The sequence below is a fragment of the Vitis vinifera genome, chromosome 18, assembly GCF_030704535.1.
Source record: "Vitis vinifera cultivar Pinot Noir 40024 chromosome 18, ASM3070453v1".
NCBI classification, from domain to species: Eukaryota; Viridiplantae; Streptophyta; class Magnoliopsida; order Vitales; family Vitaceae; genus Vitis; species Vitis vinifera.
The window spans coordinates 31,212,294-31,231,685 of record NC_081822.1 but is presented as its reverse complement, the minus strand read 5'-3'; the positions used below and the strand labels follow the sequence as shown (position 1 = coordinate 31,231,685).

The 19,392-nt window shown below is 35.1% G+C and overlaps 1 protein-coding gene across 1 annotated transcript; it reads right to left on the bottom strand.

The window, feature by feature from the left end:
• Positions 1-12,265: 12,265 nt before the first annotated feature.
• Positions 12,266-18,736, bottom strand: LOC100248235 (stromal 70 kDa heat shock-related protein, chloroplastic). The gene is made up of 8 exons (XM_002282766.4): positions 18,053-18,736; positions 16,550-16,802; positions 15,280-15,359; positions 15,012-15,154; positions 14,837-14,935; positions 14,413-14,602; positions 13,869-14,267; positions 12,266-13,002 (listed from the first exon to the last, which is right to left on the bottom strand). Exons 1-8 carry the CDS (start codon positions 18,572-18,574, stop codon positions 12,616-12,618), a joined length of 2,073 nt encoding a protein of 690 aa, XP_002282802.1. The 5' UTR covers positions 18,575-18,736; the 3' UTR covers positions 12,266-12,615.
• Positions 18,737-19,392: the final 656 nt, after the last annotated feature.

The following is a 19,392-nucleotide window of genomic DNA, read 5'->3' as shown; positions in this document are numbered from 1 at the left end:
AAACCCAACATTAGCTATTTCAAAGTCTTTGGGTGCAAATGTTTTATATTAAACACCAAAGACAATCTTGGAAAATTTGATGCAAAATCGAATGTTGGAACTTTTCTTGGTTACTCAACTTCAAGTAAAGCCTTTAGAGTTTTTAACAAAACCATGGTTGTAGAGGAGTCCATCCATGTTATTTTTTATGAATCTAACAATTATTTCCAAGAAAAAGAGAGTTTTGATGATGATGATTTAGGCTTTGAAACCTTCATGGGAAAATTGCAAATTGAAGATAGAAGGCAACAAGAAGAAGTTGAATCGGATCCCAAGAAAGAAGAATCATCATTGGCACTACCCTCTCCTCAACAAGTGCAAGGTAAATCAAGCCAAGACTTTCCTAAAGATTGGAAGTTTGTCATCAACCACCCACAAGATCAAATTATAGGTAATCCATTTAGTAGGGTAAGAACTAGATCATCTCCTAGAAATATTTGCAATAATCTTGCTTTATTTGCCAAATTGAACCTAAAAATATAAATGATGCTCTAGTTGATGAAAATTGGATGATTACTATGCAAGAAGAGTTAAATCAATTTGAAAGAAGTGAAGTATGGGAATTAGTGCCAAGACCTTCAAATCAAAGTGTTATTGAAACTAGATGGGTCTTTAGAAATAAAATGGATTAAAATGACATAATTGTTAGAAATAAAGCAAGATTGGTAGCCCAAGGTTTTAATCAAGAAGAATGGATGGATTATGAAGAAACCTTTGCTCCCGTAGCTAGATTGGAAGCCATTAGGATGCTACTTGCCTTTGCATGTTTTAAAGACTTTGTTTTATATCAAATGGATGTGAAAAGTGCTTTTTTAAATGGCTTTATAAATGAATAAGTATATGTTGAACAACCACCCGGTTTTCAAAGTTTTAACTTTCCTAATCATGTTTTTAAACTTAAAAAGGCATTTTATGGTTTGAAACAAACACCTAGAGCATGGTATGAAAGATTGAGTAAATTTCTTTTGAAAAAGGGTTTTAAAATGAGAAAAATTGACACAACTCTTTTCATAAAGACCAAAGAAAATGACATGCTCTTAGTGCAAATATATGTTGATGATATCATTTTTGGAGCTATTAATGTCTCTTTTTGTGAAGAATTTTCTAAATGCATGCATAGTGAGTTATAAATGAGCATGATGGGAGAACTTAACTTCTTCATTGGACTTCAAATCAAGCAACTAAAGGAAGGAACCTTCATCAATCAAGGAAAGTATATAAGAGATCTTCTCAAAAGGTTCAACATGGAAGATGCCAAAACAATGAAGACTCCAATGAGCTCATCCATCAAACTTGACAAGGATAAGAGAGGTAAGTCCATCAACTCAACTATGTATAGAGGCATGATAGGTTCTTTGCTATATTTGAGCGCTAGTAGACCCGACATCATGTATAGTGTATGCTTGTGCGCTAGATTTCAATCTTGTCCTAAAGAATCTCACTTAAGTGTCATAAAATGAATTCTTAGATATTTGAAAAGGACAATGGACATAGGCCTATGGTATCCTAAGGGTGATAACTTTGAATTAATTGGTTTCTTAGATGCCGACTTTGCCGATTGTAAAGTTGAAAGAAAAAGCACTAGTGGCACTTGTCATTTCCTAGGACACTCACTTGTTTCATGGCATAGTAAGAAACAAAATTCGGTAGCCTTGTTAATGGCAGAAGTCGAATACATAGCAGTCGGTTTGTGTTATGCACAAATTCTTTGGATGAAACAAACACTTAGTGATTTTAATTTGTCTTTTGAGCATGTTCATATTAAATGTGATAACACTAGTGTCATAAACATTTCAAAAAACCCGTGCAACACTTTAGGACTAAGCATATAGAAATTATACACCATTTTCTTAGAGACCATGCACAAAAGGATGACATTACACTTGAATTTGTAAGCACAAAAGATCAATTTGCCGATATATTTACAAAACCTCTAAGTGAAGAACAATTTGTTGATATTAGAAGGCAACTAAAGGTGATTTCTTTATGATCAAATGATTGCTTGATGAATTCTTGATTGAATATACCTTATGATTGCATGAATTTCATATCATATGCATCATATAGAAATACACTTAGGAAAATGGTCAAATTTTGACCAAAAATCAAAATTCCCTTGGCATTGGACATAAAAAATTGGGGATTTCAATTGAAAAGGGCAAGGTGAGGATCACGAGACGAGAAAATGCACAAAATTGAAGCGTTGACCGTTGACTAGGCGGTTCGTCGGGGTGTCATTTTAAAAACCCCTCCTGCACTTCATTTCTTCACGCTTTTCCTCTGGTTCTTCAAGGTTTGTGCCGTTTCAGCTACCCAAAAGTGATTTTTGATGCCATTACAGCTTTTTGAGAGGTTCAAATTGATTTTTGAAGGTTAGGGCTTTGGATTTGGGACTTAGAGCTTCGGATTTGGACGGGTTCTCCTCTATTCGCGCACCTCAACCAGCTTCAACTTAATTTTTGTGCGTTTAGGGTTTTTAATTGGGTTGGTTTTCAATTGGTTGTGTTCATTTCTCTCTCTACCAGCCTTGTTTCCTTCTCTTTTTTTATTTTGATGCTTCCTAGGAGGGAGACAATAGCCTCTAGGGCTCAGGGCAAGCGCCCCACTAAGTCATCTCAGCCTGATCAAATGGAGGCTCGTCGAAAGGTGAGGTATGACACGACCCTCTTTAGTTGCGTCGAAGAGTATCAGAGATACAAGCAAAAATTCGCTAAGAGGAAAGTCGTTTTAGGGAGAAGTATTAATTTCTCCTAACTTCAGTATTTCGGGTTTGAGGGACTTTTCGGACGGATGGGATGACTACCTATAGTTATAATTTTTGAGTCGATCTTCCCGACTCTGGTGCATCCATTCTATTCACGAGTGACCTATGGACTTGGTGGACCGATCACTTCCACTGTTAGAGGTGTTGAGATCAGACTGAGCCCGGAGAGCATTTGCCGCATTTTTTACATCCCTTCAATTGGACTCAGGGTGTATAGTCCAAGGTTTGGCCCACTGTGCCGGGTTTTGACCCTAGAGAGGCTATTCAGAGGATGTGTGGCCTTGCAAACGCCTAGGGGATGGGCAAACCATCGGCACATAGACTGACTATGACCAACCGAGTCCCTCATCACATGATCTGCTCCATGCTTTTGCCATGAGGAGGACACCAAGATGAGGTCTCGTATCTTAAGGCATTCCTCATACACTTGATTCTGACGGGAAGACAGATTCACGTGGGGTATTTGATGATGATTCACATGATATCATGCTGTGAGAGCACGACCCGAGTACTCCCCTATGATCGATTCCTTACTAGAGTTTTCAAGGATGTCGGGGTTGATTTAAGTAGAGAGATAGACTTCGAGGACCCTATCATTTATGACACTTATGATGAGCAGTCCTTGGGGCGGATGAAGTTTGATAAGGCCCCCGATCCTATATTAGGAGAGTTGAGCAACCATCGACACAGGCCTGGGGATAGGGACAGATGCATCCCGGAGTAGAGGAAGAGGCCAAGATCTGAGAGATGAAGGGTGGGATAGACCCTCAAAGAGACTTTGAGCAGAAATGGCCCGAGCTTGATATTCCTCCTCCACCCCAATTTGAGGGTGTCAATTTGAGGTATCATTTCCTAACTCGATGATGTCTGAGTCGGCATACACAGTAGGACCATCCTCTTAGCCATCATTCACCGAGCTTCCTCACACAGAGATACCATCTCAAGCCCCTCACGGTCCTGATCATGCGCCTTGGATGGATTTATCTGCTCAGATAAGTTCACTTGACACTCGTATGGAAGAACTCACAGTAGTCAGTGATACCCGATTCTATTCTATAGAGGATCGCATGGATCAGTATCAGATAGATTTCACCTCTCAATTTGAGCATCTGCAGCAGGAATTTGAGCATATAGAGGAACATATGGATTAGCAACATGCTACATTTGAGCATCTCTAGTAGAGCATTGAGCGCATTTATAGTCACTAGGAGAGTCAGCATGAGGAAATGATGGCTTACCTCCGCTCCGTGTTTCCACCTCCTCATCCTTGATTTCATCGAGACCCCCTTCATTTCTATTTTATGTTGCCAAAATGTGAGAGATATTTAGAATCTAGGAGACCTATACATGCATGTCATTATCATATCATCTGTTTGGATTGGCTTTGTTTCATGTACATTTGACTTTACCATATATGATATGCTATTTTCATGATTTACATTGTTTCCTATTGAAAATTTGCATGTCCTGATTATCTCGGTTTTAAATTCATAAATTTCGGATTGATTGATCCATGATTGGTTTGAGGAGGAGATTTCTTTTTCTCCTAGATAACCGAGGTTTGTCATCATAAAAAATGAGGATATTGTTAACCCAAGGGTTCTCCTAATCAGGTTTTGATGATAACAAACCATGGTTAAGTGACTAATTGATTTGAATGGTAAAGAATCTCATGTATAAATTCAGAAATTCATCAAATGACCAAATAGATACAAGATCGAGACTTTGGGAAGACTTTTGATAATAGAAAACGAATGTAAGATGAATGCATGGGTGCACTTAGGATTTTCATACCGTTTTATGCATCTTAAAAAACTCGGTTTATCCTTTAAAACTTCGATTTCATTAAAACCCGAGTTTTATCAAATGTACCTTAGGCAAAACGTTTTAAAATTGACATATTAATTCACCTAAAGACCTTACCTAAGTGTTAGAAAAGAAAGGAATTGAAAAAGATAGGTTTTCAGGGCCAAAAGGTTGAATCGGTCGACACTCTAGCCAACCGGCTCAATCGATTGCCCTTGTCTTATCGAGGTACGGTCGAGGAGTGCCAAAAACACTCTCTCTCATCCAGTAGCTTCCTCTTCCCAGTTAAGGTCACCCCTTCCCGGTCGACCTCCGATCGAGGTCTAGTCGAGGCAACGGTAACCTGTCAAAGCATTAAATGCCCAACGGCTAGTGATCTGGTCAATCCCTAGCTCGATTGATCAAGGCTACCTTTTGCTGTTTTTGGCTCCCGAGCTTAGAAACTTATAAATTGAGAGCTCCACTTCATTTATGATATAAAGAACACTTGCAATCAATTGTTTACCTACCTGTTCTTGACCAAAAAGCTCTCATTTCTTTCTTAGTGTATTAAATCATTACTTACATATCCTTTAATGCACCCTTTTGAGTCATCCTATTTTTGTTTTGTATTTAAGCTATCTTTGAGCTAGGTTGAGGGATTCATTCTTGTAACAACTAAGTGTTAAATCCTTCAAGAGGTTTGAATCTTGAAGAGATTGTGTAAGAGCCCATTGGAGTCAGAATCCAAGTGTAAGAAAATTAGAAGCTTGGTTGAAGCTTCAAGTTAGTGGAACCCTCACTTGGTTAGGAGATTGAGGAGAGTGGACGTAGGCAAGGAAGTGTCGAACCACTATAAAACCTGAGTTTGAATTCTCTAACTCTATCTCTTTAATTTTGTTTATATTGTGCTTGAACTTGTTGCGTTGAAAAAGTTTTTTAAAAAACCCAATTCACCCCCCCTTTTGGGTGTTTTTCTTAATTAAGCATAACCTTTATTCTCTCAATAACACATGGTGGATTGATTTTGGTTCTACAATCCAGGTTTTGAATACCTTGCAAGGTATGCAAAATCTAAGGAAGCCAATGCCAAGTGAGCAATGCATTTATTCAGGAAACAAGATGCGTTCACATGTGGAAGCTGTTGGAACATGTAGTTTAGTTTTAAGTAGTGGTTTTATTTTAAATTTAGAAAAGACATTTTATGTTCCAAGTTTCTCTAGGAATTTGATTTCAGCTTCAAGAGTTGTATCTTTAGGTTATTCCTTTAGTTTTTCTGAGACATCTTTCAGTTTGTTTTATAAATCTAATCTTGTTGGAAATGGTACATTATTTAATGGTCTTTTCTCTATTAATTTGCAAAACGATACCACTAACAACACTATGCATGTTCACACTAGTACAAAACGATGTGTTATGAATGAAGATTCCTTTATGTTGTGGCATCGGAGATTGGGACATATCTCCATACAGAGAATTAAGAGATTAGTAAATGATGGAGCATTTAGTACTTTAGATTTTACTGATTTTCACACTTGTGTGGACTGCATTAAGGGAAAGCAGACCAACAAGTCTAAGAAGGGTGCCAAGAGGAGCAAAAACATATTAAGGATCATACATTCAGATATTTGTTATCTAGACATGGATGCATATAGTCTGAAATACTTCATCTCTTTCATAGATGATTACTCATGATATATGTATATCTACTTGCTTCATAACAAGAATGAAGCATTGGGTGCCTTTAAAGTTTTTAAGGCTGAAGTAGAGAAACAATGTGGAAAGCAAACAAAGATTGTGAGAACAGATAGAGGTGGAGAATATTATGGTAAATACACCGAGGATGGACAAGCATCTGGTCCCTTTGCGAAGTTTCTTCAAGAGCATGGGATAGTTGCTCAATACACCATGCTTGGTTTCCTAGACTAGAATGGTGTGGCTAAAAGAAGAAACCGAACATTAATGGACATGGTTAGGAGTATGCATAGCAACTCCAAGCTTCCTGAATCCTTGTGGACTGAAGCTCTTAAAACGATAGTGTATATATTGAACTGAGTTCCAACAAAGGTTGTCCCTAAGACGCCATTTGAATTATGGAAATGTTGGAAATCGAGTTTGCGACATATACATGTATAAGGATGCCTGTATGAAGTAAGAGTTTACAACCCATAAGAGAATAAACTAGACCCAAGAACCATTAGTGTGTATTTCATTGGATATGTCGAAAGGTCAAAAGGGTATAGATTCTATTGTCCATCTCATAGCACTAGAATTATGGAGTCAAGAAATGCTAAGTTTCTTGAGAATGACTTGATTAGTGGGAACGATTGATTTCAGGACATTGTTTCTGAAAAAAATCATATTGATGCTCAACCATCCACTTCAAGTGATAGATTGATTGTCATTCACAATGCCTCTCAAGTTCAAACGGGTGGTAGACAACCAATCATTGAAGTTCCATAAATTGCTAATGACAATCCAGTAGATCAAGTTGTTCAAGGTTCGCCAGAAATTGTTGAACAACCAGTTGAGCAACGTGATGCTCAGGAAAATGTTGATACAACAATAAGGAGATCTACTAGAGCAAGAAAAACAACAATACCTAGTGATTATGTTGTGTATCTGCAAGAATCGAACTATGACATTAGAACCGAAAATGATCTTGAAACATTTTCACAAGCCATAAGTTCCAAAGAGTCAAATTTATGGTATGATGTTATGAAAGATGAGATGAATTCTATGGCATCTAATGGGGTTTGGAATCTTATTGAGTTTCCTGATGGTGCAAAATTCATTGGATGTAAATGGGTCTTCAAGAAAAAGAAGGATTCATTGGGCAACATTGAAAGATATAAAGCAAGACTCATTGCTAAAGGATTTACTCAAAATGAAGGAATTGACTACAAGAAGACTTTTTCTCATGTATCTAAGAAAGATTCTCTTCGTATCATTATGAAATTAGTTGCACATTTTGACTTAGAGTTGCAACAAATGGATGTGAAAATGGAATTTCTCAATGGAAATCTAGAGGAAGAGGTTTACATGAAACAACCAGAAGAATTGTCCTCTAGTGGCAGTGAGCATTTGCTATGCAAGCTTAAGAAATCCATATATGGATTGAAACAAGCAATCTCGTCAATGGTATTTGAAGTTTCGTGATGTTATCTCTTCATTTGGTTTCGTGGAGAACATTATGAATCAATGCATATATCAGAAAGTCAGTGGGAGTAAGATTTGTTTCCTTGTTTTGTATGTGGATGACATTTTACTTGCAACCAATGATAAGGGTTTGCTACATGAGGTGAAACAATTTCTATCTAAAAACTTTGACATCAAGGATATGGGTGATGTGACTTATGTCATTGGCATTAAGATACATAGAGACAGATTTCGAGGCCTTTTAAGTCTATCTCAAGAGACCTATATCAACAAGGTTTTAGAGATATTTCGGATGAAAGATTGTTCACCAAGTATAGCTCACATTGTGAAGGGCGATAGGTTCAATTTGAACCAATGCCCGAAAAATGATCTTGAGTGGGAACAAATGAAGAACATTCCTTCTGCTTCTACTGTTGGAAGCTTGATGTATGCTCAGATCTGCATAAGACCTAACATTGTATTCATTATTGGGATGTTAGGAAGATATCAAAGTAATCCAGGTATAGACCATTGGAAAGCTGCAAAAAATGTGATAAGGTACCTTTAGGGGACCAAAGACTACATGCTTATGTATAGACATACTAATAATTTGGAAGTGATTGGCTACTCTGATTCGGACTACGTTGGTTGCATTGATTCGCGAAAATCAACTTCAGGATATGTCTTTATGCTAGCCGGTGGAGTTGTTTCTTAGAGAAGTGCAAAACAAACTTTAACTACAACTTCCACTATGGAGGCTGAGTTTGTGTCTTGTTTTGAGGCTACCACGCATGGTGTATGGTTAAAGAGTTTCATTTATGGGCTTAGAGTTGTGGATTCAATTTCTAGGCCATTGAAAATATATTGTGAAAATTTAGCTTCAATTTTTATGGCTAAGAACAACAAAAGTAGCAGTTGAAACAAGCACGTCGATATCAAGTATTTAGCCATAAGAGAACGTGTTAAAGAGAAAACAGTGGTCATTGAACACGTTAGCACTAAATTGATGATTGCTAATCCTTTGACTAAAAGCATGCCACCGTTGAAATTTAAGGATCATGTAGATAGATTAGGACTTGGTTCCTTTGTGTGATTTTTGTTCTAAGAACGAATGTTATTTTCAATGAAACTCTATTTATGATGTTTTCTCATATTTGATTTTCTTTGTGTACACTTTTATTATTTTATTGAGAAATATCATTAATGTTTGGACCTAGAATAAACATAGGGTTTATTCATTAAGTTATATGGGCTAGTTTTTAAGAGACATGATGCATTGTGATACATGGAAGATTATACTCAATTTCAAAAAACCTATTGCCATGATTCATGTGTTTTGTTTCTTGCTATGATGAATGATGGAATATATGGACCAAATGGCAGAATGCTGGGATTTTATTTTTCCTGGATCTTCGGTAATAAACTAAAGACGTGATTTGGAATGTGGTCCACATCATTCCGTCAATTTAGGAACAAGGATTAATGCTCAGAACCACTTTCGCATCACTTCCCCATGTTCTATGCACTTCCAAGCAGACTCGGTGATGGAGAGAGTCTTTAAAAAAGGGTAGAACACTAATGGGGTAGGGTTCCCTAAGCCTTCAATCTCTTTCAGTTTTTAAAAACACCATCTAAGCGGAGGTTGAGAAAGGTTTAGAAGCACCTAAAACCTGAAAATTGAAAAACACATTTTTAACCTATAAGAATGGCAATGGTGGGAGGTACGTTTTCGATCTGTTTATAATTCCGCTTATGATCTAATTTCTATTTAATGATTGTTATAGCATGTTTAGATTATTTTTGTCCATCACATGGTGCAAAAAATAGGGCAACTGAGTATACAATGACCACACCTGAATAACTCCACTCAAGCAAGGATAGCTCGACTTCCAGGACTTCATTATGTTGCCCCCCTCTTAAAACTAAGCCAAAGTCCTTTTTTTCCTCTTCCGTTCTCTTTTCTCCCTCATGCCTTGCGTCCTCCTCTCCTCAATTTTTTTTTTTTTTTTTTTTTCCTTCAGCCTTTTCTCACCCATTCCACTACTCCCGCCATCATCTTCTAAAGTTGTTCAGAAAAAAGTCTCCATCTCAACCACCACTATGGCAAGGTGGTGGTGTCCTTGGCCATGCGTCTCATGCAACTCTCTCAGCACTTGAAGAAGTTAGCCCCACTCATTCCAACAACATGCTGCCAAGTCTTCTCGGGTTTGAGAAAAAAAAAACCTTTGGTCCAAGAGGGGTCTACATTGGTATTCTTTACTTTCAATTTTAAAAAAACAAAGTAAAATAAAGAACAATTTTAAAAGAACAAGTAAAAATTATTTTCACCAATTTTTTTTTTTAAAATAGAGGAATTAAAATAAAACATAAAAAATACTTAAAATTGAATATGATATCATTCTTTTTTTTCTTTCCACAATCCAATACCAAATAAAAAATCTTCAATATATAATATTCTTTTAAATTATATGTGCTTTTATGAATTTCTTTTAACTTAATAACAAATTTTCATTAATCAAATAAGTTTCAAATCAAACTATATTTTATACCTAAAATTTGTTGATTTTTAAAAATAGTTTAAAACTCAAAGATCAATTTAATTAGTGTTAAAAAATCATGAATCTCAACCAATAACATTAGAAAGTCAGACCAAAATTCACTTTTAGTGTCTTGGCTAGTTTCTTCATCGCATACAATCATATTTTACAAAATTTTCATTAGACAAATAAACTTCAAATTAAGTAAGACTTAATTTGTTGGATTTATTAATAAGCTTAATAATTTTTTAAAATAATTTAAAACTCAAATAATGATCCAATTAATACAAAAAATTTATGAATAAAAATTGGTCCAAAATGACTATTATTTCTCTTATACATAAAACTATATTTTTCTGATTTCTTTTCACTAAACAAATAAACTCAAAATTAAATAAAACTTAATATTTTGGATTCATTAATAAGTCTTGTAATTTCTAAATATAACTTAAAAATTAAAGAGTAATTCTATTAATACAAAAAAAAATTATAAACAAAAATTGGTTTAGAAAAACTCTATTATTTCTCTATAGAGTCATTTTTTTTTTCACTAGGCAAATAAAATATAAATTAAACAAGACTTAATCTTTTGGATTTATTAATGAGTTTATTAATTTTTAAAAATAACTTAAAACTGAAATAGTGAACTCATTAATACCAAAAACTTTTGGATTAAAATTAGTTTATAAAAACTCTATTATTTTTTCTACATATAGTAATATTTTTATAAATTTTCTTAGTAGAGAAATAAGATTCAAATAAAGCGACACTTTGTATTGAATTTATTAATGGATTTAAAAACATTTAGAAATAAGTTGGAACACAAAAAATGATCTAATCACTACTAAAAATCATAGATGAAAACTAATATATAATAAGTTATAACTTTACTATTTCTTTTATATACACAACTATGTTTTAAAAATTTTATTACTAAGTAAATAGATTCTAAACTAAGCAAGGTATAATTAATAATTTAGATTCTTTAATGAGTCTTTTAATTTTTAAGAATAAATTGAAAGTCAAAACAATTGATTTAATTAATTGCATTTTAAATTGAAGCATTTCAAAAATACTGTATGTGTAATTGAGTATTAAATATGTACATGCAATGAAAATTTTGACTTATTTATATGTTTAAAAATTTTAAATTTTATTCAGTGTTCATTTTAAATAAATATTATTAACAATTCTTATTTGTAAATTATTATTATTCATTTTTTACCAAAAAGAAATCAATTATGTCTTTACAAAGATGTTAATATCTATTTTCTTTTTAACATATACTAAAATAGTATATTTTTTAATAAAATAAAATGTAATTTATAATTTTATTATAATGTTAGTATTCACATTTCACTAAAATTATTTATTTTTTTTAAAAATTTATTTGTAACTACAAAACTAATTTCTTTTTTAAAAATCAAAATAGAAAAATTACTTTTAAAAATAACTTCTCCAAACAAGCTTTTTATTGTTCATTTTTATTTTATTTTCTTCTTATTTTGAGAACAATAGAAAAACAAGTTTAGATATCAATTGTTTCCACAATAGGTTGTCAAGAATTGTTCTTTTTTTTTTTCAATGACATTTTAATTATTTTAAAAAAATATATATATTTAAAAAAAATAATTACTCAAATATAAAGAATAATTAAAAATAAAATAGTATAGATAAAATTTATTTCTAACAAATATTTAAAATACTAAAAATAAATTAAAAACATTTCTAGTTATCAAATAAATTTTTATTTTAAAAAACATCCGACAATAAATCTTTATTAGGATTTAGAAAACATTATAGAACTGTTTTGAAAATGTTCCTAAATCATTGTTATAGAATCTTATCCTATGGGCTTTTCTATTTTAAGCTTTCAAGTTTTATTTCAAACAGAGAGAACAAGAAGAAAAGGAAAAATTGACTCACGAACAATCATAATTGATTATCCCTGTATTCCACAAGCATTTCATTTACCTATTAAGAAATGGGAAGACTTAAAAACTTTTGGAGCTGAAAACTAGAGGCCTGAACTATTATGAAATTTTAATATACATAGATTCAGCTTCCGAACACTATACAGATACCAGCAAACCGGTGAAGATTTGAAGGAAGCCATTTGTAGAGAGAGAACTTGCTTCACAGGAAGGCATGCTATAAGAGTTTCTGCCCACCTTCTATTATCTTTACCCGCTATACACCATGTACATCTGCTTCTTTTTTTCTATTTCTCTGGCACCCAAAAAGACAATAACGGAAAATCCTAAAGCTAACCAGGCACCATCATATCATATACACTCCAGACAGGAGGAAAATGTTGTAAAACTCGGTCAGTTCAAATGTTGTGGCATTCCATCACTTGCTCTCGGTGAAGTCTGCATCGATAACATCTCCATCAGGTTTGCTGTCAGTTGATCCAGCCGCTCCAGCTCCAGCCCCAGCACCAGGTGCACCAGCCTGGCTGTAGAGAGATTGCCCTATCTGCATGACCTCTTGGTTCAGTGCAGCCATTGCGTCCTTGATAGTTTGGGTTGTTGACCCACTGGAGATGGCATCCTTGAGCTCCTTTAGTTTAGCCTCCACCTTGCCCTTGACTGGAGCAGGTACTTTGTCTCCCAGTTCTTTTAGCTGCTTTTCAGTTTGGTACACAACAGAATCAGCCTGGTTCTTTGTGTCTATTGCATCCCTCTTCTCCTTGTCCTCCTTTGCAAATTTTTCAGCTTCTTTCACCATTCTATCCACCTACAACATACATTTTATCCCAACAATAAGAACCCAAATAGGTTGGCAGATTGCAACATGAAGCAGTATTAATAACATCAAATGCATGATATACAAGGGAAAATAATGATTTCATTTTTTTTGGGGCGGCAACACATAGGCCTGGTACCTATTTTTACTCAAGGGCAACACATGTATATGTAGGTATTCAGGGACAACCAGAAAGAAGCTCTTTATCTGAGAAATTGTTGTTTATAATGACAACCAAAGCCAAAGTAATATTAATCGAATCTCCTAAAAATGACTCTTAGATAAAACTAGGAATCTATTATATGTAAAGAGTATCATTCTGAAAATGAACTTGATTGGAAACCTTTTGAATCAGTCCCACATAGCTGGAAAAATTATGATACCTAACAACCAGAGAACTGCAGCTGCACAGCTTACAACCAGATTACACAGGAGGGGAATGACTGATGGAAACAGAGTAGAGGTGTTTAACCCCTAAAGCAAGATGATACTCTTAAATATGTTCCCGCTAGCCCTAAAGCAAGATGGTTCTGTGAAGTTTTACTTGTAGTCTGCAATTTTCATAACTTTCAATATTTCTTTAGCTATATTAGTCCTATATATATATATATAGGTTCGAAAAGGAATGAGAATACACAAAGGCAGGGTTCAGGTTTACATTTCCCAACCCATTATTTGCCTTCAAATTAAGCAAAAGCCTTGCGACAAACAGCTCCAAACCACCATACCTACTTGGAATTGAACATTGCCAGCCCTAGGCTTCCATCTAGATCTTAAAATGTTGTTTTACTCTTTTGTATGTTCAAGTTTTCATGGCAGAATTCCAACATAATTATAAATTCTGAAAAAAAACATACCTCGTCATTGGGTAAGGTGCTAGCACCAGTTATGGTGATGTCCTGCTTCTTTCCAGTTCCCTTGTCAACTGCCGTGACTGAAAGGATACCATTGGCATCAATATCAAATTTGACTTCAATCTGGGGAACTCCACGGGGAGCTGGAGGAATCCCATCCAAACGGAAGCTACCCAGAGATTTGTTGTCCCTCACAAACTCTCTCTCACCCTGGAGGACATTGATCTCAACACTGGTTTGCCCATCTGCTGCCGTAGAGAAAACCTCAGATTTGGAAGTTGGTAAAGTTGTGTTCCTTGGTATGATCTTTGTCATGACACCACCCAGGGTTTCCAAACCCAGAGACAATGGTGTCACATCCAATAGCACAATGTTACTAACATCTCCAGCTAAAACACCAGCCTGAAATATAAAAATGTGAATGCAAGACAATAACCAAACAGAGGAAAACTAGATCTTTATTCCACAATAACCATCAACAATGTAGCTAAGGACTTCAGAACATGCAAACAAGTTTAAAATAAGAAAAGGAAAAAAGAGCACCAACCTGAACCGCAGCACCAAGTGCAACAACTTCATCAGGATTAACTGTAACATTGGGTTCTTTTCCAGTCATCTTCCTTACAAGATCCTGAACAGCTGGGATACGCGTTGAACCACCAACAAGGATAACTTCATCCAAATCTTTGAAAGAGAGTTTTGCATCCCTCAATGCAGTTTCAACAGGTGTACGCAGCCTACAGGAAATAAATTGCAAATATAAGCTGCTAAACTTAAACAGCAAGAATCTTTAAATTTTTGACACTGAGAATTGCCAAAAAAAGGCATGGAGGAGTAAGCCTGTAAGCAGTAATTATGGAGCAGAAACAAAGAACAACCAGAGGGCGATAAATGTTAAAGCATTCCCCCATATCCAAATGTACACTAACCAGGAAAACTAACTAATAGGTAATTAAAATACAAGTACATACCGGTCTAGCAAGTCTGAACATAATTCTTCAAACTTGGCTCTTGTAAGGGTGGTTTCAATGTGTTTAGGCCCTTCGGAAGTGGCAGTAATGAATGGTAAACTGGAAAAACAGAGGTTCCATTAGGGAGAGATATCTAAATATCATTTAAAAGATGACTTAAAGGATACTGCCATACCTAATATTAGTCTGAGTTAAAGATGAAAGCTCAATCTTTGCTTTCTCGGCAGTCTCTGTGAGCCGCTGAAGAGCTTGCTTGTCTTTTAGAAGATCTATACCTTCATCTCTCTTAAAGTTTTGTGCTAGCCAATCAACAATTCTCTATTCCATTTACAAGAAGTGTAAACATTATTCAGCGACATCTCTTCACAAAAAAATAAATTAATAAATTAACTGGATCATAAAAAATAAAAATAAAAAATAAAAAACATCCAACCAATTCCAACCTTGTCAAAGTCATCACCTCCCAAATGTGTATCACCTGAGGTAGAAAGCACCTCAAACACTCCATCTCCAACCTCAAGCACTGCACAGAAAAATTAACATAAGATGAGTGAAAACAACAAAGTGTGAACAAACATTTGATTTCATTGTAAATAGTGTTTTAAATGCTCTAAATTAAACATATTGCATTGTTTCAGTTTTTTTAATTTTTTTTATTTTTTTTATATTTTTCATAGAATTGATTGCTTTTGATTGTTCTTCATCATTTGTGAGATCCAAGATCTGCGTCTAAGCACCATGTTCACAGAAGCAGATCAAACAGAGAAAGCACTATGCAGAAACAGATCAGACAGAAAAAGCACTATGCAAGTACATGTGCAACTGCAAGGAAGGGCTCATAGGACATTTGCCCTAATTAATTAAAAAAAAAAAAAAGTTGAATTAATGCCCGCACTAAGCATAGGATCCACCTCAATTCCCTCCAAAATTTTACCAGGAAAGCAAAATTTTTGTGATGTCTATACTTTCAAGATTCCTCAATCTCCAATCTGTGGAAATAAACTAGAAACACCAGCACAATAAACAGTGTAATATAATTTTCAAGAGTGCATACCAGCAAAATGTTAAGATCATGTCTTCCATCATCCCTTTTCTCCTTCCCCTCTCTGAAACTGACTTAAACACAGGGATAGTCTTGATCCCTTGTGTGGGTGGACAGCTTGCATAATTTATGTATAGAAAGAGAGAAGAAAGGAGATAGATTTTTCTCTTTTTTCTACTGTGAAGATATTAGTAACATAAACTAAGGTGATTCATTAACGTCCCCAAGCAAACCAACCATACCAAGAAACTATCTTACATGGTAGGACAGATAGTTTTGGTCCTTTCAGTGGAGAATGCTAATCTACTCCACCTGGTGAAGAGTTTTCATATTTTATGACAGTGAGACGGAGGGAGATTTTTATTTGTTTCTTGTTTTCTCTATCCTTTTCCATGGAAGTTGTGCCCAAGGCATTGAGGGAATCATCAAAGAAATAACAAGAAGCTGCTCTACACCTAGACTCACAATTGAAGTATATCCCTGATCAAGAAATTGAGCATGTTGTTATTTGTCAATTCACAACCAGGAATTGAGCCTCATCCGAGATTCAGGAAGTTAAAATTGCAATTTTGATGAGATGGCATAAAAATTAACAAACTTATTTCCTTAAAAGGTCTCAGAATCGATTCCACCTGATTTGGATGAAAATGAGCTTAAAATGATTCTCATACCTGAAACATCAAATGTACCACCTCCAAGATCAAATACAAGAATTGTTTCATTATTCTTCTTTTCAAAACCATATGCCAGTGAAGCTGCAGTAGGTTCATTTATGATCCGAAGGACTTCTAGACCAGCAATACGACCTGCATCTTTTGTTGCTGTCCTTTGAGAATCATTAAAATATGCTGGCACCGTAACCACAGCTTTGGTAACTTTATCATTCAAAAACTTTGAAGCATCATCAGCAAGCTTTCTCAAAACCTGAAACCAAAATAACAATACATTGGGTAAAATGAAATGAATAGTTCTGCCCAGCACAGAGATCAATATTCTCTTCCATCAGATTTTAAAACACTTTAGGATCCATTTGAATCTTGGAAACTAAGAAGGAAAAAATTGCAGACCAAGAAAGGAAAGGAAAATAAAAATACAAGTTTGAGTTTAGTGAAAGCAAAATGCAGAGAATAGCCCTTAAACAAAACTATAGTGAATAATTTTGAAATTTTCCTTTTCTTTCCTTCCCTTGCCCGTCCTCAAATTAAACAGCATTATCAAAAGATTCTAGAGACTGGCAATAAGTGAGGAATAACATCGAATTGCATATAAATGAGACAAAATTTTGTCATTTCTCTTTAAACATGTTATAAATGAGAAAGAATCCATTTAGATTGAATAGCTTTAAAAATACTATAATGAAGTCTATTCAAGCCCACTGAAGCAAACCACACTGCCACAAAACAATGTAAAACCGAACTGCAAGAGAGAATATAAAACCAAAGCAAAGCACATATGCCTACTGAATCAAAATAGAATAAAATAAAATCCACTCAACCTTGATTTGTAAAGCTATACGACAATAAGAACTTCATTCTTCTCCTTCGTTACAAGGAGCTTTTCCAAAGAATATAATAATGATAACTTCTTACTAAAAGGACGTGTTTTCCAGATGTCGCTGAACATTCTTAAGATTAATAAAATGTTTCTTCTCATATTTAGCTGATTAGCTCAATGTATTTTGCTAGCAGTTAAATTTCGGTTGGTTTTAAGGAAAAATCTCAGATACCATAACTGACTTTCAAAGTGAGAGAGGCAATAGATCTACCTTCAAAGCTTATTGAATTTCCGCATAAAGTTCTTCCAACAAATATTTTCCGGGGAAACAAACAGTTTTCTGTACAGAGAAATATTTTAAAAAACAGTTCTTATAACATGTTACAGCCTGATTATTATTTTTCCTGTTTTCCAAAAGGTAAGTACTTCTTATTTCCCTACCAATTTCAATTGGAAACAGTTGTCTCTTCTAATCCAATTGCAGACACTCTGTAATCCTAATTTCCACGACAAAATTTCCCTGACAAATATTTTCCAGAGAGCCAAACACAAATAGTTCATTTAATTTCAGTTCTAAAGAATTCAATTTTCTAAGCTAATTCAACACACTTGTAGACTTCCCCAAAAACCTCACATCACAGTAAAATTTAGTTTTTCCCAAGAAACAAGCAGTATTATACCTGTGCAGAAATTTCCTCAGCCGCGAACAGCTTAGCAAGAACCGGACACTCCAACTTAACATTCCCATTTTCATCCCTCACAACCTTATAAGAAACCTGCTTTGCTTCCTCACCCACCTCGTCCATCTTCCGCCCGATGAACCGCTTCACAGAGAAGAAGGTGTTCTCTGGATTCACCACCGCCTGCCGCTTAGCGATCTGCCCTACCAGCATATCCCCATTCTTCGTATACGCCACCACCGATGGCGTCGTCCTCTGCCCCTCCGCGTTAGTCACGATCGTCGGCTTCCCTCCCTCCATCGCCGCCACGGCAGAGTTCGTCGTTCCCAAATCGATTCCCACCACCTTCTCATTCACCACATGAAACGACGCCTTCTTACGGACCTGTTTACAGAGCCTCTGAGAATCAGAATTCAATCTCAAAGTCTGCCCTAAGAATGGTTTCCATGTTCTTGCGTTTGGTTTGTTTGGTTCATGGGAAAAGGTAAGAAAGCTGCCGAGAACGTGTGCTGAAGAAGCCATACTGTTGCTTAATTGTCCTCAAAAGTTGAGAAAGCTGTGAGAATGAGGAGAGTTTATAGAGAAGGAGAAAGAGACTGACACTCTCCAGAAGGGGAGCGGAGCTTCTGTTGCCAGAAGGTTCCGGAAGCTCTCCAGACTCTTGATGGTTTTTCCTTTCTTTCTGTCTTTATTTTATTTTATTTTATATATATAATTAGATTGTCCGAATTATTTCACCATTAGTAATTATTTAACTAGCCATGTTACCCATTTATCCACTTTATTGAGAAAAACATCAATTTTGTTCTATTATTTATATCATAATCACTTTTATTATGTTTGAAAGAATCATTACTTATATCATGCCCGTAGCTCTTCCTCAGTCAAGTGTGGGCCAAAATAGCAAAGTATAAGTATTAGTAGCATAATAAAAATGCATTCCTTGCCATTAATATGTTCTCTCACGGTAATTGTGGTCTCTCGTGAAAATCGATGATTGCATTTTTGATGCATTGCTAGTTGTAAATAAGTCTAGGACTATGGAACAAATTATTATTTTGGACCTACATTGAGGTATTGACAGTGATTCTCAAATATCATAAAACAAAATATGATACGATGAGATAGAATGCAATAGAAACAAAGATCGGAGTAGGTTACCTGCTATTAATAGTCATAATGAATCGGATCTCCCCAAATAAGAGTTAATTTACAACGGACTGCTCTACCACTGAGCTACCGAGGAACAATGGGACACAAAATTTAATCAATTAATTTTTTTCATAATTTATCATTTAAAAATAAGAAATTTCAAGGTAGTTTGGATAGAAATTTAATGT